General features: G+C 44.5%; 1 protein-coding gene across 1 annotated transcript in view; it reads left to right on the top strand.

Annotated features, from left to right (window-relative positions):
• LOC146869695 (cytotoxic T-lymphocyte protein 4-like) overlaps window positions 1–22,471 on the top strand; it is a 73,234-nt gene extending 50,763 nt beyond the window's left edge. The window contains exon 5 of the mRNA XM_085612115.1: window positions 13,909–22,471. Coding sequence (XP_085468241.1) covers window positions 13,909–14,160 — 252 coding nt within the window. The 3' untranslated portion in view covers window positions 14,161–22,471. The remainder of the gene's footprint in view (window positions 1–13,908) is intronic.
• Window positions 22,472–25,266: the final 2,795 nt, after the last annotated feature.

The following is a 25,266-nucleotide window of genomic DNA, read 5'->3' as shown; positions in this document are numbered from 1 at the left end:
CTATGGTTTTAAATGCTCTTCTCGCATCTTCATGCCTGTTTCAAAATGTCCTTTAATAATGCTTTGGCATCAACAATGTTAACATCACACTTGACCTATGAATGTCTATGTATATTACATACCTTGTCAGCACATATCTCTAGCATAACTCTTAATCTTGCCTTAAGCCGTTGCTCTGCCAATTGTCTTTCTAAAACAGCTTTATTTTTATACATACCTTGAGCCGTTAACTTTACGATCCTTAATTATCTTAAACAAACATCCCTCTATATCTCAAAATGAAGATCAATTCTTTCAGAGTGATCTGGTTTCATTTCACATGACCTTTAATCCCTCAGAATCTTTGCAAAGAAAAACAGAATTGCTGTAAGGCCCTACCATTCCTGGAATGTCACCCCTTTCCGACTTTAGAGACAGTTTGGAATGTTCCATTCTGTAGTAATCAGGAGACCACACTGGAGTGATGATGTCAACGTGGGTTTATTCAGGTATCAGGTAAGCAGGTACACAGGCAGAATAAGTCCAGGTATAAGTCATGGTAAACCCCACCGGGAGCAGCCTGACAACTGCTCAGCCCCATTCATCAACTGTCACTCCTCATCCAGTCACCCAAGCATTCCACTCAAGGTCCACTCACCAAACATTCCACTCAGAACACTCACGCAGGCTGAGCCGCCTGGGAAACATGGGAGAGGCAATGCATAACATCAGGATGCTACATACCTCTTCCCTAATGACAGAAGATTGATGTAATGTAAACAAAGCATCAAAGATAAAAACAGCATTGAACTATAAACATACAATTGCAGCAAGAATAAATAGTTCACAACCCAGGGATGAGGAAAAAACAGCATCGCAAGGGGAAAAGAACTAATAAAGATGAATCTAGAGTCCAGACCCAGGGATGGCGGGAAACACGCATCACGAGAGGGAAAGGAACAGAAGACAAAAGAGAAAGACGGATACACAATAATACCCATCCCCCTCCTCTAATGAAAAAAAAATGAGCAGACATAGAAACGTAAATATGTAATATCTCCATGTAAGGAGTATAGTCAATGTGGACAGAAGGGACTAGTACCCAACGTCCTGCCCCCACCCAAAACAGGGGACAACGTGTACGTAAATGTGGACTAGAGGGACTAAAACCCAATGTCCTGCCCCCACCGACCAAAAGGGACAACCAGTAAGTTAGAAATAATTCACCATGTAAAGAATAATGTCATGAGGGCAAAAGGGACTTACACCCAATCTCCTGCCCCCACTAGCAACTAAGGGACAACCTGTGAAATAAAACGTGAAAGCTCTCCAATGTGAGGAGTAAGGCAGGATGAAAACCCTGCAACATAAACTTGTGCTGTCCAAGCCGTCTTAAGCATGCAGGGATACCCCGTGTAACATAAATTCGTAAAACTTACCTTGTGTAAGGGTTCATCCCTGTGTAGGGGCCACGTGTGACACTTTTTTGAAAAAGAACATGCACCAAAACCCATGACCATCCTTCATGTAAGAGAGAGTAATGTGCAGATATTCACTGTAAAGAGAACTAGCACGTCCCCAACATAAGAAAAACTTAATTTGTGAAATGTGGACGCTGAAACTTGAAAACTATAATATAAATAAGACATTCTGGCATAAAATACTGAATAGTGAGACATTGACCATGGAACCTCAAGCTCGTAATTTGAGAAACTGTCACTAGATGGCAGCGTAACACAGAACAGTGAATAAAGAAATGCATGAAAACAAAATTTTACAATTTTTAACAAAACTACGCTGTACTCGAGAAAAGAATGTCACCTCTGTGGTGTAGCGGTCTAGTCTGCAGGCGCACACTGCGTGTGATGTCAGCGGACTTCCGGTAGCGGCCATTTTATCGGCAGAAGCGCGCCGATTCCAAACAGTACGGAGCTCCGCTCCGGCGCTCCCGCATATGTACGAGAAATAAAGAAGCGTGCACAGAATTAAGGCGTGAGAGTATTCCTTGCCATCAGGTTCACACACATACTCACCAACTTTACAATGGCGACGAGGTGGTGAGGGAGTGACACGCACTCCGGACCCAGCCCACGTGGGAAGTAGTGAACCCGGCAGGACACACCACGTGCATGAAGACGGGAGCGCGGCAGAGCAGCGGGGAGTGCACCCTTGTGCAGCGAGTCGGAGACACAGCGCACCAACTATACCTGGCGCCGGTCACCCTGCCAGGAGGGCTCGTGTCAAAAGTCCCCACGCCGCCCGAAGAGGGAAGTGCGAACCAGCCCTTAATCCCCGGAAGGGGAGGTGTCCTGCATCCTGGAGGAGGTCAGTGGAAGCCACACGGAGGGACGCCCAAGAGGCAGAGACACCAGACAATTCCACTCCTAGAAGAAGGCGCGCCAGCGACAGAGAGAAGATGAGCTCTCAGACCTTCTCGCTGACGAACCCAGTGCCCTTCTTGGCAAAAGCCGGGGAACCCGAGATGCCGTGGGAGGACTGGAAAAGGTATTTCTTAAACTACCTCTCAGCACTAGAAGAAGAGGGTGAGGCACAGTTCACGAGTACACGACGGAAGAAAATTCTCCTCCATCATTTGGGCCCGGCGGGACAAAGAGTATACCAAGACCTGGTGAAAGAGGATAGACCAGCAGCGGACGATGATATGTTCCAACATGCGATAGAAGACCTAGACGCCCACTACCGCCCGGTGGTATGCACAGCGATAGATCGGTATAACTTCTACCATAGGAAGCAAAACAATCAGTCGATGAATACGTGGCGGCCCTACAGAAATTGGCCCTAATATGTAAATTTGGAACCTTACAAGAAGAACTGATAAGAGACCAAATCATCATGCACACAGTGAATTCCTCCATTCAAGAGAAGCTGTGGACAAATGGCGACGCACCGTTGAAGACAGTCGTGGCCTTAGTAAAAAAGGCGGACTTGACCAGGAGGTGCGCAGAAGCAACCAATCGCGAAAGCCACCCAGAGCAAGCGGTGTACAAAGTGGAGGACCGGAAGACTACAGACAGCAAGCAACCAGCAGGACAGCAAGGAACACGGAACTACAAAAGGTTCAATGCCAGAACAACAAGACCACAAGGACAACGGCAGTGGAGTAAGAATGCCTGCTACAGATGCGGCAGCGGCACGCATACCGCCAACGACAAGGGCTGTCCGGCATTCGGCGCCAAGTGCGCATACTGTGGGCTAGTAGGACACTATGAAAAGGTGTGTCGAAGGAAGTCCCCGAGGCAGGAAGTAAAGTACGTGGCACAAGGAACACGCAAGGAGGATGAAGAAGAGAACGAGGAGGAGGACGACGAGATCTTGATAGTGGAAGAACAAGTACTGGGCATAGAGAGCTCAGCTGACAAGAAACCAAGGTGCGAAATGATGATCGGCGGGGTAAGAGTTACCATGGTAGCGGACTCGGGGTCGCCCTACACGATTATACAAAGGAAGATATGGGAGGAAGATTTTGTAACGAGAACGAAGTATCACCTGAGGCCCACTGACATCCATCCAGTGACGTTCACCGGGGAGCCCATACCCATGGTGGGATTTTGCTCTTTATCTTTTGAGTTCAGGGGCAGAACGTGCGAAGGGAAATTGTACGTGGCAGAAAAAGGACCATCAGTACTGGGCTGGAAAGACCAGGGAGCTTTAGGAATGAAGCTGAACCCAGGAGGACACACGCAAGTTCTCATGACCGAAGAAGGACCAGAATATGAAGCGCGGCGATGGGAGGAAGAATTCCCGGAAGTTTTCAAGGACTCCATCGGCCGCATGGCGAAGTTCACACATAGAATCCATCTGAGAGAGGGGGCTCAACCGGTGTCCCACAAAGTACGCAACATTCCATTCTGGACCAGGGCTGCCGTACAGGAAGAGTTGCAGAGACTGGAGGACAATGGTGTGATAGAGGCGATCGACAACGCGGAATGGTTGGCACCCTTAGTGGTAGCGCAGAAAACCCAACGGGAAGGTGAGGTTATGTGTTGATCTAAGGGAACTTAACAAGAACATTGTGGTGGACTAGTTCCCGCTTCCCAGGATCAACGAAATGTTAGCCAAGACCCAAGGGGCACAATGGTTCTCCACCATAGACTTGACATCCGCCTACCATCAGATTGCCTTACATCGATCATGCAACCATCTGACGTCGTTTATCACTCCGTTCGAATGCTACAAGTTCCTGAGGATGCCGTTTGGACTTGCCTCTGCGGCAGCAGTTTTTCAAAAAGAAAATAGGTATCCAATATTTCCAGGACGACATATTGGTAATGGGAACATCCAAAGCGGATCACAACAGGAAACTGAAAGAAGTTTTAACCGTGTTAAGGCAAAATGGACTCACCGCCCAATGGGACAAATGCAAGTTCGGAATGAACAAAGTCACGTATTTAGGGCACGAGATAAGTCAACACGGCATCGAACCTAAAGCGTTCAACGTCGCCGCAATAAAAGATGCCCCTACGCCCACGAACAAGGAAGATGTCCGAACCTTCTTGGGGATGGCAGAGTTTTATAGTAAGTTTGTACCACACTTTGCCTCCAAGACCCACCATTTAAGGTCAATTCTTAAAGACAAATCCATGTTCCAATGGACTGAAGAGCAACTACAGGAATTTGAGGACATGAAAAGACACATCAGCGAGGCAGTGCCCATACATGGATTCGACCCAAATGCACAAACCATGTTAACCACGGACGCTAGTGACCGAGGACTAGGGGCGGTGCTCACGCAAAGGACCACTGAAGGAGTGATCACCACGATAAGTTTTGCGTCCCGAGCGTTAGCTCCCAATGAGAGTAAATTCAGTGTCATTGAAAAGGAAATGCTTGCGGCAGTGTGGGCAATGGAGAGATTCCGGCAATTCCTGTGGGGCGGAAGGTTCCTTTTGCGCACGGACCACAAGCCGTTGGTGAAGGTCCTCACGTCCTGCGGGCATGAACATGCCACTCCACGAATCGCCAAGATGACGCTGAGACTACTAGATTATGTATATGATGTGGAGTATCTACCAGGACACAAGAACAAAGTGGCTGACTTCTTGAGTAGGGCAGCATCCAAAGAAGTCACGGAAGTCCAGGACGAAGGAGGATGGGAGGACTACGCGGTTGCTTTCGCAGGAGATCATGAAAGAGCCATAAGTGCCTAGGAATGGGAGACCGAATACGACAAGGATGAGAAAATAATTGCAGTGAAGGCGTATGTAACCAATGGATGGCCGGACAAGAGATTGCTGGAGAAAGAATTGAAACAGTATTGGGAAGTCCAGGAAGAATTGTCTGTTGGGGACAAACCATGGTTCTTGCTACGAGGCAGTAAAGTGGTCCCTCCGCACACATTGAGGCATCGCATTCTGTCCATCGCACATGAAGGCCACCTAGGAATAGTGAAAACAAAATGGAGAGCAAAGGAAGACTACTGGTGGCCGGGGATGGACATAGTAGTAGAACGTCATGTGAGGGCATGCGAGCAATGCAGCAATGCGGACAAGACCCAAAAAGTGTTACGTCCGCCCCTGGGGCGATACGAATGTCCGGAAAACCCATGGGAAGAGATTTCCATCGACATCCTGGGACCTATACAGGACACGAATGACATCCAGAAATACATCACAGTTGTAATTGACCGTTACTCCAAGTGGCCGGAGGTCCACGTGGCTGATAACGCGGAAACAGAAACAATACTAGAATTCCTGACGGACGTCTTTATAAGAGAAGGGATCCCCAAAGGGATTCTGAGTGACAATGGCCCGCAATTCACATCAAGTAAGTAGGAAACTTTCATGGACAGGAATGGCATCGCAGTACGACATACACCGATATATCACCCAGCAGGAAATGGATCGGCGGAAAGATTTAACCGGGTGATCATGGGATCGGTGCAGGCAGCGCTCAGCCAAGGCGTCAATTGGGAGAAGGAGTTGAAACGGCTGATGTGGGCCTATCGGATAACGCCCACCACCACGGGGTACAGTCCGTTCCGAGTGTTGAGAGGAAGAGAGCCCTTCACTAAGGATAATGTGGCATGGAAACGCCTCACGGTGCAAAGCCACTGGCCCCCAGCGGAGGTACGCAAGAACTTGGAGAGAGCGCAGACAGTGTACACGGAGCATTACGATAAGAAGCACAACACCAAAGAGGTCGCATTCGAGAAGGGTGAATGGGTGAGAGTCAAACTACCTACGCAAAGGAAGAAAGGAGATAGTAAGTTCACCCCCCGTTTCAAGTGATGGAACCATATTCCAGGTCAGCTCTTCTCAGTGACGGGAAGATATGGTCCCAAGACCGCATGGCGAGGTGTACACCTACTGACGGGAGGAAGACAAGTGTGGAGTCAGATAACACCGGAGCAGCCAGCGCCAAGTGGGGCCCGGAGGCAGAACGGGAGAGTACCCAGGAAGGAGAAAGCAGTCCCCGGTCGGGAACTGGTCACAGAGGGAGAGAGGAAATGAGAGGACAGGCGTCCAACACCCAGGAGGGGACAGAGCTGGAGGAGTGGAGAGAAGCAGGACTAAGGGGCGGTGAAGAGGCATCCAGCCTGGACGATGTCACCACCACTCCGAAAACTGGTGAGAACAGTAGGTGGACACGGTGTGGCAGGAGAGTCATGCTGCCCAGGAGGTTCGGGGAGTTCAGTATGGACAGCAAGTAAGACTGTATAAGTTCTAGGGGTTGTTGTTATGTTATGAGTTGTTATAAAGGGGGAGATGTGGTGTAGCGGTCTAGTCTGCGGGTGCACACTGCTTGTGACGTCAGCGGACTTCCGGTAGCGGCCATTTTATCGGCAGAAGCGCGCCGATTCCAAACAGTACGGAGCTCCGCTCCGGCGCTCCTGCATATGTACGAGAAATAAAGAAGCGTGCACAGAATTAAGGCGTGAGAGTATTCCTTGCCATCAGGTTCACACACATACTCACCAACTTTACAACCTCCAAAATAACGAGTCACAGTCCATTTTATAAGCATGTAAGCAACCACGAGTATTTGTGCTGAAGAGCGTAGATTCAAATGCTGCAGAGCGTCAATATTTTGGCAAAGGAAGAAAAGTACCTTGTGATTCAAACGGTGACATGCTGCAGGCAAAGAATCCTTTCAACCCGACGTTGTCTAGACGAAATAATTGTTTTACCTCGGCAGAGACTGACGAAAAGAATGTCTCGATGTGCATCATCCCTGGACTCCATCAAGTTCAAATAAAACTTTAATGCAGCAAACGTGAGCCAGGGTGGCTGGCCAAGAACGAAGACAAATCACCAAGCACCGAGAAGGAAGTTCTACAGCCAACCCTAAGATGGCGGCATGTCCTCTACGTAGTGCCAGATGGCTCACGGGTCCACAGTGCACCAAAACGTCTTGAGGCAATCGAAGCATGCGTCACAGAGAATCACACAGTGTTGGAAAAGCAGGTTGCACAGAGGATCCAACAGAGCTGGACACGTCACGATGAAGGTAGGTGTGCGCGCACTGGTTGAGGCACGCGCCACAACTTTTACATTTGTAAAAGGCAGCTAAACGGGCGCAGAGGCAAAAATAGCTCAAAAGACGCCAAAAAAATGATTGACTAAAATGGGCTCATCTCCAACGTACGACCCAAAGCTCAGTTGTCGGTCCACCATCCGCTGCCAAATTACACCAAGCCTCTGTATAAGTAGAGTGGATGGCTGGGAGCACGATAAGTGCCAAAACAACCTCCACACGCTGCAAACTTCATTTGAAGTGTCCAGATACAAAATGTTCACAGCAGAACTGGGGCATGGACCTCCAAGCGACCATTCTTGTGAGAGGCCCACTGCTCCAGTGAAGAAGACACGCATCACCTTGTAGATATGCAGGCGCGAGTAGAAACATTACGCAGGCACCTCTCAAGTAGCGCCTACATCCTGAGACAGACAGACAAATGGGAGTCACTGTGCCATGCTCCCCTTTGTGTGGAGTTTCAGCGTTGAAAACATCCACAGCTGACCGTTTGCTCAAGAGAGTCCTTGTTGTGCAAGACCATGTGTAGAGATCTCTGCACACGTTGTAGAAACATGTAGCACATACAGTCATTCTTCAGGCACCTCCAAACTAGCGCCCACATCTGGCAGTAGACAGATTTTGCGCAGGACAGTTGTCTGTGTGAATCTTAACGTGTGCTGCGACCAAGGAGTATGTACTCACGTAGAAAGTCATTTTTAAGGAGTAGACTAACCTTGTAGGCGCAGGACTTATTAGAAATAAAATGCCCTTGTGAGTCACATTCTGCACAGCAACACAGAAGTAGATGAAGAGGCTTACTGTACTCAAGGTCGCTCTGTGCATCATCCATGACGTGACTTGTAGTAATGGCTTGTTTAGACGGTGTACAGCACACTTGTGTGGGGGCTGTCCGATGTGATGGACACCAGTGGGGTTGTAGTGCGTGCTGTTGCTGTACTTGTTTCACATTTCTTCTTTGTAGCTTCATGTCTTTTGAGTGACACTGTTGTGTGTTTCTTCAGTCTTGAACTTGTACCTGTCGCTTGTGTTAGTCGTCTTCTCCATGTAGTGGCTCCTTCCCAGCTTGATGTAGGAAGCATCATGAAGTTTTTCTTGTCGTCCTGAACCACTGTAGAGTGTGGGGACGTCCTCAACTCGTCACCAAAAATAAGTGCAGTAATCAGGAGACCACACTGGAGTGATGATGTCAACGTAGGTTTATTCAGGTATCAGGTAAGAAGGTGCAAATTTTTGTTTTACCTGCTCCACCACAGGTACACAGGTAGAATAAGTCCAGGTATAAGTTGTGGTAAACCCCACCGGGAGCAGCCTGCTAGCTGCTCAGCCCCATCCATCAACTGTCATCTCTCATTCAGTCACCCAAGCATTCCACTCAAGGTCCACTCACCAAACATTCCATTCAGAACACACACACAGGCTGAGCAGCCAGGGACAGGGAAACATGGGAGAGGCAATGCATAACATCCGGATACTACACATGCATATAGCAAAAATGCACCTCCGAGCGTCATCTCAGAACACAGGTAGCATCAAAATGGCTGTAGCTCGATCCCAAAAGAAAAGTGTACAACCGTATCCTACACCTAGGAGAAATTGGCAAAGAGAATAAGGCACGGCACATAAGGCACGGCACCTATTCATGGAAAGATGGCCGCCGAGATTTTAAACTCTCGTGAGATCTCGCTTTGATTTATAAATCGTGCAAGAGCTCATACTGCATGACCTTGTTCAACATCACGACCGCTGTTTGGGGCAAAAGAAATAGACTCACCCAAAGGGTTGCAAGTTATCTGTGGCTGATTGTACTAAGCATTCTAGCCATCTGATCACTCAAATCTGGCTTTTGGGACAGCTAACATGATGTGTTTTATGTACTAATCACCTTTTAGGCTCAGAAAAGTTTTTCTGACTCCAAAAATGGGATTGTAAATGGATACCCATTCGATATCTAAAAGGGGGGTGTTATCTGATGTATTAATGTTTTGCGACCGAAATTTTACTGCAAAATATTGAAATTTTACTGAAACCTCGAAGGTGGTAGTAATGCATTAAAAAAGAGGAAGGGGGTCCGCTTGGACTTCTTCTCGTTGACGAATGTAAAAAAAAAAGTGTGCTGAAAAGCATGAAGTGGTCAAACAAATAAAAAACAGTAGACTTTTCTTTTTAATTGCAGCTCTGTTTCCTTTAAGGAAAACGAGTTGGGTTAAAAAAAAAAAGTACACTTTATTGAAAAGCAATGGCAGATATGGTAGTCTGCTGATCCCAGCAGGCCACGGTCCCTTTGATGGCCACCAATCCAAGGGCCACATGTATCAATATTTGAAATAGAGATTACCTAATTGCGGTTTTCTGTGAATCGCAAGTAGGTAATCTCTATTCCTAATGTGTAAAACTCGATGAGTTTCATTAAGCAATTTCTAGTGGGTCGCAAATCAACCTACCTCATGATATTAATGAGGTAGGTCGCAATTTGCAACACATTGGGAATCTCTAAAATCACGGGTGGCCTGTTGGGGTCTGCAGACTACCATGCCCCTGATTGCTTTTAAATAAAGCAATCTTTTTTTTTAAATGCAGCCCATTTTCCTTATAGGAAGCAGGTGTGTTTAAAAGAGAAAAATGAAACGTTTTCTTTTAATTTTTTAAGAGCAGACAGTGCCTCCTTCCCATTTGCGAAGGGTTACCACCAACTTGAAGTTGATTGTAAAATGCGAATGTTTTGCAACTGCATTTCGGTCTCAAAACATTCTTGCATACCTCTGTGATTCGATATTAGGAAGGGACGCTCTAAACACACCCCTTCCTAACACTGAAACGCAAACCCTATTTACGATTCGATAATGTAAATGTGTTGTACTTGTATAGCGCACTGCTACCCTAGGGTGTCCTGGCGCTGTACTCATACCGCTGGGGAACCCTTCCTGGCTTTTCCCTGTGAGATGTCCACTCCTGGGCACCCCCAAGGTGAAGCCAGGCATTCAGCGTTGAAAACATCCACAGCTGACCGTTTGCTCAAGAGAGTCCTTGTTGTGCAAGACCATGTGTAGAGATCTCTGCACACGTTGTAGAAACATGTAGCACATACAGTCATTCTTCAGGCACCTCCAAACTAGCGCCCACATCTGGCAGTAGACAGATTTTGCGCAGGACAGTTGTCTGTGTGAATCTTAACGTGTGCTGCGACCAAGGAGTATGTACTCACGTAGAAAGTCATTTTTAAGGAGTAGACTAACCTTGTAGGCGCAGGACTTATTAGAAATAAAATGCCCTTGTGAGTCACATTCTGCACAGCAACACAGAAGTAGATGAAGAGGCTTACTGTACTCAAGGTCGCTCTGTGCATCATCCATGACGTGACTTGTAGTAATGGCTTGTTTAGACGGTGTACAGCACACTTGTGTGGGGGCTGTCCGATGTGATGGACACCAGTGGGGTTGTAGTGCGTGCTGTTGCTGTACTTGTTTCACATTTCTTCTTTGTAGCTTCATGTCTTTTGAGTGACACTGTTGTGTGTTTCTTCAGTCTTGAACTTGTACCTGTCGCTTGTGTTAGTCGTCTTCTCCATGTAGTGGCTCCTTCCCAGCTTGATGTAGGAAGCATCATGAAGTTTTTCTTGTCGTCCTGAACCACTGTAGAGTGTGGGGACGTCCTCAACTCGTCACCAAAAATAAGTGCAGTAATCAGGAGACCACACTGGAGTGATGATGTCAACGTAGGTTTATTCAGGTATCAGGTAAGAAGGTGCAAATTTTTGTTTTACCTGCTCCACCACAGGTACACAGGTAGAATAAGTCCAGGTATAAGTTGTGGTAAACCCCACCGGGAGCAGCCTGCTAGCTGCTCAGCCCCATCCATCAACTGTCATCTCTCATTCAGTCACCCAAGCATTCCACTCAAGGTCCACTCACCAAACATTCCATTCAGAACACACACACAGGCTGAGCAGCCAGGGACAGGGAAACATGGGAGAGGCAATGCATAACATCCGGATACTACACATGCATATAGCAAAAATGCACCTCCGAGCGTCATCTCAGAACACAGGTAGCATCAAAATGGCTGTAGCTCGATCCCAAAAGAAAAGTGTACAACCGTATCCTACACCTAGGAGAAATTGGCAAAGAGAATAAGGCACGGCACCTATTCATGGAAAGATGGCCGCCGAGATTTTAAACTCTCGTGAGATCTCGCTTTGATTTATAAATCGTGCAAGAGCTCATACTGCATGACCTTGTTCAACATCACGACCGCTGTTTGGGGCAAAAGAAATAGACTCACCCAAAGGGTTGCAAGTTATCTGTGGCTGATTGTACTAAGCATTCTAGCCATCTGATCACTCAAATCTGGCTTTTGGGACAGCTAACATGATGTGTTTTATGTACTAATCACCTTTTAGGCTCAGAAAAGTTTTTCTGACTCCAAAAATGGGATTGTAAATGGATACCCATTCGATATCTAAAAGGGGGGTGTTATCTGATGTATTAATGTTTTGCGACCGAAATTTTACTGCAAAATATTGAAATTTTACTGAAACCTCGAAGGTGGTAGTAATGCATTAAAAAAGAGGAAGGGGGTCCGCTTGGACTTCTTCTCGTTGACGAATGTAAAAAAAAAAGTGTGCTGAAAAGCATGAAGTGGTCAAACAAATAAAAAACAGTAGACTTTTCTTTTTAATTGCAGCTCTGTTTCCTTTAAGGAAAACGAGTTGGGTTAAAAAAAAAAAAGTACACTTTATTGAAAAGCAATGGCAGATATGGTAGTCTGCTGATCCCAGCAGGCCACGGTCCCTTTGATGGCCACCAATCCAAGGGCCACATGTATCAATATTTGAAATAGAGATTACCTAATTGCGGTTTTCTGTGAATCGCAAGTAGGTAATCTCTATTCCTAATGTGTAAAACTCGATGAGTTTCATTAAGCAATTTCTAGTGGGTCGCAAATCAACCTACCTCATGATATTAATGAGGTAGGTCGCAATTTGCAACACATTGGGAATCTCTAAAATCACGGGTGGCCTGTTGGGGTCTGCAGACTACCATGCCCCTGATTGCTTTTAAATAAAGCAATCTTTTTTTTTAAATGCAGCCCATTTTCCTTATAGGAAGCAGGTGTGTTTAAAAGAGAAAAATGAAACGTTTTCTTTTAATTTTTTAAGAGCAGACAGTGCCTCCTTCCCATTTGCGAAGGGTTACCACCAACTTGAAGTTGATTGTAAAATGCGAATGTTTTGCAACTGCATTTCGGTCTCAAAACATTCTTGCATACCTCTGTGATTCGATATTAGGAAGGGACGCTCTAAACACACCCCTTCCTAACACTGAAACGCAAACCCTATTTACGATTCGATAATGTAAATGTGTTGTACTTGTATAGCGCACTGCTACCCTAGGGTGTCCTGGCGCTGTACTCATACCGCTGGGGAACCCTTCCTGGCTTTTCCCTGTGAGATGTCCACTCCTGGGCACCCCCAAGGTGAAGCCAGGCATCCCAGCGCTGTTGAGGCCGTTGTAATAAGATACTGAATTGTAAATATTGTTTGGTACACATGAAAAAGCTTTTTTGCGGTCGCAAATGGCCTGATTTTGTGATTCGGGCCGTTTGCGAACACAAAGAAGCTTCATACATGTAGGCCATAGTGAGTAGCAATCTGCGACCTACCTCTTTAATAGTCATGAGATAGCTGAGACTGCGACCCAATGGGATTATGGCATTTAAGAACTGATCTATAGGTATATAGGTTGGTTTAAAAAAAATCTTTACTGGTCACAATATACGACCAGTATTTTCCAACCAGCTATTTGGAGATCTGGTCCTGCACTTTGTGGAGCAAGGGTCTTATGTGCATTAAGCATATGCCTAGCAGCGTGTGTGCCTGTGTTCATGTGTGCATGCGTGCGTGCGCCTGTGTATGCATGCGCACAACTAAGGAGGGCATGTCAGTGATCAATACACAGTCTAAATCTTGTGCAGTGTCAGGGTGCCCGAGGACACACTCAGAACTTGTACTCGCTAAAAGTGGTAACCACCCATCAGTCAGCCCACAGACAGATCTGAGGACACCGTAATCACTATTAGACTTGGTGTGGCGTAACTTGAAGTGCACGCCTTCTTCTGCATTTCTTAGCATTCTGCAGAGGAAATAATATTCAACAAAAACCTGTAGTACTGTGCAGGAAAATTGCTATGTGAATTTGCAGAGAAGGAAAACTATCAAGTGAATAAGAAATCACAAAATGGATGCCCGGTGACATTGCGGTGAAGACCACAATTTGACCCAATTATGCATATTCTAGTAACTTTAATAAACATTTGTGCTTGTTTTGGTGTGTTATGAAAAATTCTATTCTGTCATGAGTTGATGTCCAGCAACGTTTGCTTGGCTGCAATATTGACAGGTGTCTTGTGTTTCCTTTTTCACTTGATGGGATCCAGGAATGCTTGCCCTACGCAACTCTGAGTACTGAAGACGACAAAAGAGGACCCCAGCCCTACAAGGAATCAGAGCAGATGGTCTACTCCAGGGTCCAGAACGACGTGCAGCTAGGAGTATCTAGGCGACCCTCTCAGGACCAAGACTACATCCTGTACACCAGGGTGAACTCTGTCGCTGGTGCGAATGCAGGCCACCGCCCGCACAAGATGTCAGAATGTGTGGTGTATGCCACAACGTCAGTCGACACCTAGCCCAAAACCAAAAAAGGATGTGTTGGTAGTGATCATGGCACATCGTAGTCATTCCCTTTCTCACCCCATGTAATCTTCTGCGAGCCCTTGAAGCACCCTTTGACCACCCAACACAGTCTCATTAACTCTTGGGCCACCTACTTTGATGACTGATAGTTACTAGGTGAACCTAACCACAAAGAGTTACATTTATGCAGTATGGTAGGATCTCACATTAAAGCAAACCTTCAAGCATCCATTCATCCATATAGCACTGACAATGAGCTACTAGTTGTGCCAGAGGTGCTGTAAAGTCCTGCATTGGGGCCATGCACTGATGCAGGAGGGCTTAGCTGTGATCCTTATGGCGTTGCTATCGCACAATCTTAAAGGACATCGTTTGTTGTTCAGTGGCTCATCTATTATGTCAGAGATTGGTAGCTCTTCTTTTCCATGTCATAGGATAGCCCAAATATGCTTTCTGGTGTGTTTTCTCAGGGTAGCCAGAGGGTGAGTCCCTAGTATGGCCCTTGTATGATGTCTCAGGTGAGTGAGAGTGTGATGTTTCAAGATAGTGAGAGTGTGGCTTCCCAATAGAGTCCTAGCGTGATGTCTCAGGGTAGCGAGAGTGTGATGTCTCAGAGTAGGAAGAGTGTGACTTCTCACTATGGTCCTTGTGTAATGTCTCAACCTAGCGAGAGTGTGACTTCCCATTTTGTTGTGATGCAACAGTGGCGATAGTGTGACGTCTCAAGGTAGTCCCAGTGTGATGTCACTGTGACTCTAATATGATGTCTTACGATAGCTCTAGTGTGATGTCTCAGGGTATCCCTAATCTGATGCTTCGGGGTTTGACTACTGTGTTAGGGTTTAGTTACCCATAATGTGATATCTCCGGGTATCCCTGATGTGATATTTTGAGGTGGCCGTAGTGTGAAATTCAGTGGGTGTGGTTTGATGTCTCACAGTAACTCTAATATAATGTCTCATGGGAGCTTTACTGTGATATCTCAGGGTAGATCTAGAATGATGTCTCAGGATACTCTCAGTGCATCATCTCACGGAGGTCCTGAGAGATGCTTTGGTTTTGGGGCAGTAGAATGTGTTGGGGGAGTTATGTCTTAGGTTAGACTGAATGTGATGTCTGAGAATGTTCCTAGTGCAAGCTCTCAGGACAACGCTAGTCTGAAGTCACAGGATACTGTAGTGTAGTTCCTATATTCCTGATAGGCCCTGCGCATTGGAATAATGTATACTATTGCTTTGACATAGGACTGAGGTCAGTATGTCTCTATCGAGTACATTAAACTTAATTACTTGTGTGTGCCAGCTAACTCAGAGGTCACTAGAAACTTCTCGAATAAACAAGAAGGAATTAGTTTCTGAAGACCGCATAAACATGACAACTTTGTTTCCCTTAGAATCGGAACAATCTCAGAATCGTGGAAACAATAGATAAGTTTCACTCAGTCAATCGTGCATGCTTTGTTTCTACAGAGTTGCACAGAAATAGAGAGACGGGCGTTTCAATAAAAAGGGTTTATTGAACAGTCTTATTTCTCGTGCAAGAGATATGAACTGCTACAATCGTAAGACAGAATGCGAAGTAAAATATGTACAGCGTTAGCAGTAAGATAAAATAATACTGCAATAGCATGGTTTATAGCTATGACAGATATTCATAAAATACATACATAAATAACACAGGCTAATATGTTAATACTCATCTGATGCTTCTAGCTAGTTCTACCCCAGTGTACCTAACCTAAGTGTAGTACGAGATAAAGAAGTAGGTGCTGTTTGTCTATAGTCTAGTTTAGCTATAGTTGCCAAGATTTTCCAAAAGTCCCTCTAGGTTCTAGTCAGCTCCATACCTTAGAATGAGTGAGGTTGGAACCTCTTTCAGAGTCTTGATCAACACCCCGCAAGGGGAGTCAGAAACACTGGAGTTGGATTCTCTGCGAGGAGGATGACAGCATCTGGTCAGTGCGTCAGGCGGGGACTTGACTTCCTTTCCGAACTTGCCGTGGCAAGCCGCATCATGCAAGTAGGCAGCCAAACCGTGTTTTGCCATGGTAAGTGAAGGTATATTTATACCTTGATGGTGTTTAGGAATGCCAGTATTGACGTAAAAGTCGGGCAGAAGAAAATCATGAATGAACCCCTAAGGAATAGATGTTCATGCATAATAAATGAGTTCTTGGAGAAATCAATATCCAAGCAAGGGGAAGTCCTAAAGGCTTAGGAGTCTGGTTTTCCAAGAACTCGTTGTGACGTAGCTAAACGGATGTAGGTGGCCATGTCTGTATTTGGGTAGCATGGATAATGCCTAAATAAGGGTAGGATTTCTATGCCTAAATATGGGCAATGCGAATTGTGCCTATATAAGGACATAAATCGGGAAACCTATTTACGGTATCTAAATCGACACACAACACCCACTCCACTTTCGTATGAACGACATTACTAAATCCTAAACATGCTAAACATCTAAAAGATAGCTACATTTGGATGGCCAAGACCATGTTTAAAAATACATTTGTAAAATGCATAAAAACTGTTGCCATGCATAAAAATGCATTGGTGCTGTACATATCAAAGCAATGTTTCATTCTAAGCATATATTTACATCGAATGCTAAATGAATGAACATACATATATACGTTATGAAATGGCTCGTAAATACAGAAGAAAAAAGCTGAACCCATTTCATGTCAAGTTACATAAACCAATTGTGTTTGACAAGGTGACATATAGGGCCTTATGTAGGTGGCCTGGCATTTACCACTTCATAAATACCGAATCATACCGATTCGGTATTTATGAAGTGGTAAATGCTATGTAGGTATTCCTGCGGTAAAAATTACCGATTCGTAGAAATTCGGTAATTACCGAATCGGTATTTACCGATTCGGTAATGAGGCCTACCTTCTCATTGATTCAATCAATGGGAAGGTATGCCTCATTACCGAATCGGTAAATACCGATTCGGTGATGGGGGGAGCACAATCAAGGGTGGCAGGGTGTCACATTGACACCCTGTTGCACCCCCGATTCCTGCATGTGTGCACATGTGGCACACATACATGCCCTAAGGGCATGTATGTCTGCGACATTGCACACTTCTAAGCGCTTGAAAATGCATTTACAGAGCCATTCTTCATTTACCACCAACTATTAGTTGGTGGTAAATACCGACTCCACACGACACCCACACACTCCCCCTACATATCATTACAGGATTCGGTATTTACCGAATCGGTAAAATTACTGATTCGGTAATTTTACCGATTCGGTAAATTACCGAATCCTGTAATGTGTCCCCTACATTGCAAAAGCCTAAATACCGGTCGGTAACGGTATAATTACCGAAAATCGGCCGTTACCGACCGGTATTGGGCTACCTACATGAGGCCCAAAGTCTCTAAAAGTGTTTCAAAGATTTCTGTTCTTTATGAATAGTTCTACTATAAGCAGATTACTGTGCCATAAAAAGAAAAATTCAAATTTGGGATAAAAGAAAAAAAAATGTTAATCATAGGAAAAAGTTCAAAGTTTAGTCTTTGTTTTGAAAAGTGAAGGCCAAATTAGAGTCCTCCCGGTACACTGTGTGCTGAATCAAAAGGCAGAGTAGGAGGGTGGAGAAAACATGATATTGTCTAATCCTGTAGACAAAAAGTAATCTACTGTTGTAGGTGAGAGTTGGATTGCCTCGTTTAGAAGACTAACCGCACATAGATGAGAAGCATCGCCTTCAGCATTGGTCGCAAAATCAATGTTCGTATCGGATGTTACCTGAGTGCCTGTTGTTTCCTCTTGTACCTCAGCAGAAGCAATTTGCGTCTGTGAGATCTCAATGAATGCCGTCATCAGGATTGGTAGCCGCTGGGGACAACACACAGCATGGGCCATTACAGGGTCCAGCAGAGTATCGATATCTGTAGGCATGACTGATGAAAGTGTTAGACAGATGTCTAGCACGCATTCTTCACCGCAAAGCAGGCAGCGTAGAACAGGTAAGATGCAATCTTGCCAAATTGGTCCAAATGACAGAAACCATGTGGTATTTAATTCTCGTAGCCGAGGTAAACCCAAAATTTGGACGATGCTCTCACAACACTTCATTTCCAATAGAGCTCTCTCTATGGTGCTCGGAGTGACGCTGATGATTTTTCTTGCCATATCGGAGCAGTAGGAGCAAAAATAGGATCCCTGCAATGAGTCCAAAAAGTAGTGGCAGTCGGCCAAACACAGAGTGCACAAAGTTGGGAATTATTCCGAGGACTGCTTGACACTCGGTCTTAAATACATGTACAATACCGCTCGTATCAGACATGTTTGAGATACGTTCCAACATTTCGGAGAAATGTATAGGGCAGTTTGTATTCAAAAGGGCATGTATCTCGGCAGAAGTCCTTGCAACTTGTAGATCATAGGTTTCTTTGGCCGAGGTCAGTGGCACAGTTTGTTGTAAAAGAATGGCTTTCATTCTGCTTAGAGTATCAATTCGTATAGAAGAGATGTTCAGTGAAGGCCATAGAGGCGACTCCCTGACTGTCTGTATTTGTGGAAACAAGACTTGCATACAGCAAGTGACCCTGGATGTAACCGTTACTAGATATGGGATACCTGGCAACATGCCACAGTAGCTGTGATCATTCAACATGAGGTAACTTCCATTTGGAAGTAGTCCAAAAATTGGATTAATCACTGCAGCTGGTGAGCCTTGCAGGTGACAGGATAAGTGGAACCATCGCAGGCCCCGTGTAAATGAATACCCTTACAAAGGAGAGTACCGCTTAGTGCGTTTTCACAGTTTGTACCACTAAGAAACACTTCACACCCCCCACTCCAACATCTATGTGTGTAAGGTAAATCCCAAGATGTCTTGATGTATTCTTAGCCCAACCTTTCTGTCATATCCTGCTAATGTTAATGCAATGGTATTCTACCACAAGTGGAATGTTAATGTGATGATGCTGTCAGAATGTTGGGGATATGTCAGAGAAGTCACAGTTGACTGGGCTGAGCTGCCTGCTAGCTGCTCCTGGTGGGGTCTTGATTGGGTCCTGAACTGATCTTGATCTGGTCTTGTTCTAATCTTCCTGTGATCTTGTACCAACTTCTAATATACCTTCTTAAATCATCTGAACTGAGTGGACCTGATCACTACAGAATTTTGGCGACGATCTTCAAAAGAACCTGCAACTTTCACCTCTTCAAACTACATTCAACTTAAACTACAGACTTAACAGTAACTCAAGCTGGCACCTATCTCAATCTGGCATCCTTGACCCCACCAGTGACCTCCCATCGGTTGCCCTCAATGCAAAGTGCCAGTTCCAGTCTACGCAGCACAGTCTGTTCAACTTAAAGAGCTGTTCATCTTCTAAAGGCTGTCTACTCTCCAGGGTCAATCTCTGCGTGACCAGTGCTGCGCCTTCAGTGATGGTGGGCCTTACATATCCTGCTCAAGTGCCACATATATTTGTGTGCGCTGTATATGGAAGAAGTGTGCTATTGGATGGATGCGCCAAACAAGTGCTATTGGATGGATGCGCCAAACAATGTGTGCTGTATATTTTTCAAAAGGCACATTTCTACAAAAAAAACTGTGCGTATGCTTTCCTGTTCTCGCGTAGCCACATTTACTGGAACTGTGCATTTATGCAAAGTAAGGATCAACAGCCTTTCAACTGTGTGCGCCAGCTGAGGTGTCACTATTATGTTCACCTGCACTTCAACCAAAACGTCTTGCTCACAGGGCACAAATCTACACGAACGGCATGGTCAGTGAAAACCTGAATATTTGAATACTACGTACTTGAGAGCTTCACCAGATGTTTTGTTTGCCTGCTTTATTTGTCTACTGACGTATTGACAGTTACGGATGAACTTTATTCGGATCCCAGAGTCTCTGCCACATTTATAGCAGAAAGACATTTATCAAAGCGGAGTTCTGTTTTTATTGATTATAATGTTTTCTTAAGGCCAGTTGGTAATATCAGTTAAGCTTCGAATTTAAATTTAAAATTGGCTTGCGCAACTCACCTCTACCACTTTCACGCGCGGAGCTTCTCAGCAACCTCCCATGACGTCTTCGGCTTTCATTCACTTTGATACTGCTTATGGACGTTCAGAAGCAGGAGCGTGCCGTGAGCCATCCAGCATGCGTCTCCCGTACGCTCCGCCATCTTTGGTTTGGAGATTTCAGGATGCAGGAAATCAACTTTGCCTGCGATGGACTGTGTTTTACTGCTTTTCTGGTATACACTGCCTTGAATCTTGCCATGAGCGTCTCGGCTCAAGATCATTTTTCTTTTCATCGTTCTTGAAGCATCGCTTTCCACTTAAGTGCATCCTTTGCTCTTGCCAGAATTGCTGTGTTGGTTGTTTCTAGTCTCGTTGGTAATTATACCAGCCCATGTGGTGAGTTCTCAGTGTGCTCTTTAGCTCTTTTATCTTCTGTGGACATGATGTAGGCTGCCAAGTACCTTCATCTGCTGCAAGTTTCTTTGATCCACTGCCAATTTCATTGATTTGCTGCCTTTTATGGCATGTCTCCATCATTTGTCACAATCTGTCCCACGCATGTCTATTATTTCGGTGACAGGCACACCTTTGTCAGTCTTCTATTCAGCTTGCTGTTTTGTTTTTCAGTACATTTATTATGTTTGTATTTCAGCACTTTCAGAAAATGCTGTACATTCCTTAAGTCATGTTATGTTTACGCTTGGTACTTCTTTCTAATGCTGATGTATTCACCCTCACGACTGTAATACTGTGATGTTTTTTTTGGGTTTGCAATGGGTTTGTAGTCCCATTTGCCTGCAGTTTGTTTAAGTCCCATTTGCTCGTTTTACAGCTACTGTTTTACGTCTTGAGTCTTTTCACTCAGGGCAACTATGCAACGGTTTTAGTCTGTTTTGCATCTTTTGTGCTTCTCTATCCATAGAGATTTGTCATGGGTTCCTACCCATTGGTTCGGGTTCCTACCCACATTTAAGTCATGGGTGCCTACCCATGTATTCGGGTTCTTACCCGAAAAGCTAACATTTATGTTGCTTTAGTGCACAGTGTGGTAGCTTCACCCTATTTGTCCATACACGGACACCTTGTTTACCCTACACAGGGTGTGCACAATTCTTTTCCACCTCCCTCCTGAGAGCTATGCAAGGGTGTAGCCCCTTTGCATTAAGTATATGGGTTTCCACCCATACACTGTCAGTTCTCATGCAAAGGTCACAGTCCTTTTGCATTATCATGGGTTCTTACCCAAATATTCAGTTTATTCTTTGGAATATGTCATGAGTACCTACTCATGGGTGCTGTTTAACACAGTTACATTACTACTGTGCACGGTGTGGTTTTTCCACACAATGTTTGTCCTTACACTTATATGTGTATGGGGAGTTTCCCCTGTTTTGTGCACAACGCATTTCTATCCCAAGAGATTAGTCATGCATTTTAGTTCACATATTTAGCTTAAGTTTTTACCCTATTTGAGTGCATTTCATGCTTTCATTGCTAAGTTTATATTGTATTTTATATTGCTATTTTTGCACTGTTAACTTTGCATTACATTTTTGTCATTGCGTTACGATAATGGTGTTTAGAAGGGGAATCACCCTTATTTTTCCTCATCTTCCTTGTTTCTTTCTTCTTTTCTGTTTTCCTTCTGAGGTCTTCTTCTCATGTCTCTTGTGGATTCTGGACTTTCCTTTGCTTTTCTGTCGTGTTTTCTTCCTCTGCGTTCGTCGCAGCCTGTTAGTTTTCCATTTTCAGCCTCCATTCATTCCTGTTCTGGCCAGTGGGTGTGCTTTGGGGCACTCTTTTGTGCTTTCTTTTATCCTTTTCTCTTACGTTGTTGTTTTTTTCTTCTTCTCTGTTGTGTAAGAAGGTAGGATGGTTTCTATGTTTGATTTCCTTTCTTCTCTGTTTCTTGATTTCCCTCTTGTTGCTCTTCTTTCTATGGTTGTTCTCACACTGCTCTTCTTTTGATGGATGTCCTCTCATTGTTGTTCTTTTTGCTTTCACTTTCTCAGGTTCTCCTCTTCTGTTTCTAGCTTTTTGTTTTCCCGTATAAGAAAGGAGGATATGTCATATCCTGCTAATGTTAATGCAATGCTATTCTACCACAAGTGGAATGTTAATGTGATGATGCTGTCAGAATGTTGGGGATACGTCAGAGAAGTCACAGTTGACTGGACTGAGCTGCCTGCTGGCCGCTCCTGGTGGGGTCTTGATTGGGTCCTGAACTGATCTTGATCTGGTCTTGTTCTAATCTTCCTTTGATCTTGTACCAACTTCTAATAAACCTCCTTAAATCATCTGAACTGAGTGGACCTGATCACTACACTTTCATCTTTGCCTGCTGGTATATGTTTTAGGCAATACTGAAAATGGAAAGTTGTAACAGGCAAAGTAATTTTACCATGTATAATCCACTCAGTAGCTGTTTTTTCTGCCACCGTGAATGGTAATTTTTCCAGTTTTTCGATGCTCAGCACCGTATAGTCTGCTCCCCTTTGCGCCAGTCTGATCTGTTTATCAGTGAGACTGAATTCTGAAAACAGTTACGTAGTGTTGATTAAACACCAAGGCACATAGCCTGCAAGCAAGTTTTGTAGCGTCCAGCCTAATAGCATGATAGAACGTAGCTGAGACTGACCTTGTTGCAACATGACCAAGTCTTGTTCCATGATGTCTATGGCAGAAGACACAATGCTGTCCAATGAATATATCCTGGACGACAGAGTCGTTAACCCATTGTCTACTACAGAGAGATATTTCTCTAAATTATTACTATCAATTTCTCGTATTCGTTCTGCAGTCTCTGCTTGGGTAATGTTCCATATTTCATTATAAGCAGCGTAGATACCGGCATATATGAAACGTTTTTTACGCCATTTTCTTGGTCCTAGCAAGAATTCCCTAAGATCTTCGCCTTCTTTAAGTAAAGATAAGTGTTGTTTTACATCCTGCAGTGTAGCTTTCAGTAGCCAATCAAGGCAGAGTTTCCCTACACTGTATGTTGTTACTACCCCTGGATGCTGTCTTTGAACATAGCGTGGGCCTGGCCTATTGATAGTGAAACTCTGTGTTTTGTTCAGAAATCGATCTTGACAGTTGTTTGTGTCTGTGGGCCAGAGCAACCATTTTATCCATTCTGGATCTGATCTGTTGTGATGCAAAATATTATGTACGTCGACCTCCCCCCATGTAGTGCTATTGCATGCAGGTATAGGTATGGTCGGTGTGTTCATGTCTTTGATCTTGGATAACCCAAGGCAAGACGTCTGTTGGATAGTGTCATTCAAAAACATAATTTGCTCAGGGATGATACAGGCTCTAAACAAAGCTTCTACCCCCTGCACTTGCCAATCTTTTGTACCCAGACAGATTTTGTCTCCATGTTGTCTTTCCAAAAGTCGAAACCCTGTCTAGACAGTTGGGTAATAAAGGCTGCGGAATAAATCTGTTTCGTATTGGTTAACATATTTTTCGTTCCTGTCTTGTTCACATTCTTTAAAAAAACGATTCTGGATTTGATAAGTTGAACCCCTAAAAATATGGAAATTTCATTGCAAATGTTTTTGAGCTACCCTTTGGAGGTGTAGGACAATGTTCCCATTTGTTATACATAAATAGATTTCTAGGTGATGCAGTTTTATGCAAGAATTAATGACCATAGTGGTTATAACAATATATTTGTTCATAGTCTGATGAACCCTATAAATATTCATGATTTGTGAATACTGCAGACATCTCTAGATCAGACATCATGTTATTAACAGTCTCAAAGTCTCAATCATGAGAAAAGGCACTAGTGGTAATAAAGTCACTTAATGAAACTTTAAATAAGTGTGGGATCCTCAAATGTTCCGACGGGCCAAAAATGTCATATTCAGGTCTGTCCCAAACTATATCATCTGGTATAGGAACGGCTGTGATGTTCACTGCTGACTAGTCTCTTGCTTCACGATGGGATGATTTGTGTGGCTGGAGAGGTAAGTTCACTCTTTTACTTGCTGTGTCCATTTGAATATATCTTCCATTTATCAGGATACCCAGAGTTATTACCAGAGCTAACCAAAGTAGAAAGAAGAATATTCCCATAACAATCCATAGTTCAAACCATGGTGAAACCAGATAAGTCTTTTTCACGAGATGAAAAAAGTCTGTTGCTTGTTCCTTGAAAGTTCTTTGTGCTGCCATCGTTTCAGGTTTGCTGGGATCGTCAGAAAACGTATCAAAGTTAATGAAATAGCCAGAAGCATTTCTGTCAATGGTTGGAATCGCATCAGGATTCGATGAAATCACTGGAACCAGTTGATCACTTGTTACTTCGTTGTAGACATGTGTATCAGAACGAACTGTTATTTGGGTTTCAAGAGGGACGAGTTCCATAGCTTTGTTGCTTAGTCCTTTATTTCTCACTGTAGAATTTTCAAAGGTGATGAGTCTCTCAGTTTGAACCTCTTGGATTGTAGCCAGCGGAGTGTGTCTGCTACATTGTCAGAGTCCACTTGGCCTACTTCTTAGTATCGGCCACATAGTGTGGTTTGATCAGGTCAATGGACACAAATCTTTTCTCCTTTTTACCAGCAAGGGGCGGCAGTAGTACTGTTCTTGATCCGTGGATTGCTAGGACAGGTATTGGGTGTCTGTAAGAAGGCCCAAATTCCTTCTTGTCCGTGATCTTTTCTCTGACTAGATCACCAAGCTTTGGGATCCAGACAGGCCTTGCTGGGACGGTTGGTTTTTCCCCTGTGGTGGTTGGCTTCAGGAACACATTTCTTTGTTTCGATCTTAGTTCATTTAAGTCCTGTAAAACAGCCAAACGATCTTTGATATCAAATGTTTTATTTTCCACCACTGTGCCTTTCATGTCAAGGTCCGGAATCAACATTCTAGTTCCAAATAGGACTTCATATGGAGTGACACCCCCTAGAAAACTTCTTGGCAAATTGTTTAATGAGCATTTGACCCCATAAAGATGTTTGACCAACCCATCACCCCAACATAATACCCTAGCTGTTATAGACTGCTTTATGTCCCGTTTTTTACTTTCCACAACAGAATTTCCCTCAGGATGGAGAAGAATACCGCAATGCTACGCCCAAA

Source organism: Triturus cristatus, chromosome 1_1 (assembly GCF_964204655.1).
Source record: "Triturus cristatus chromosome 1_1, aTriCri1.1, whole genome shotgun sequence".
Classification (NCBI taxonomy): domain Eukaryota; kingdom Metazoa; phylum Chordata; class Amphibia; order Caudata; family Salamandridae; genus Triturus; species Triturus cristatus.
The sequence above is the reverse complement of the archived record's forward strand: the minus strand, read 5'-3'. Positions and strand labels throughout refer to the sequence as shown.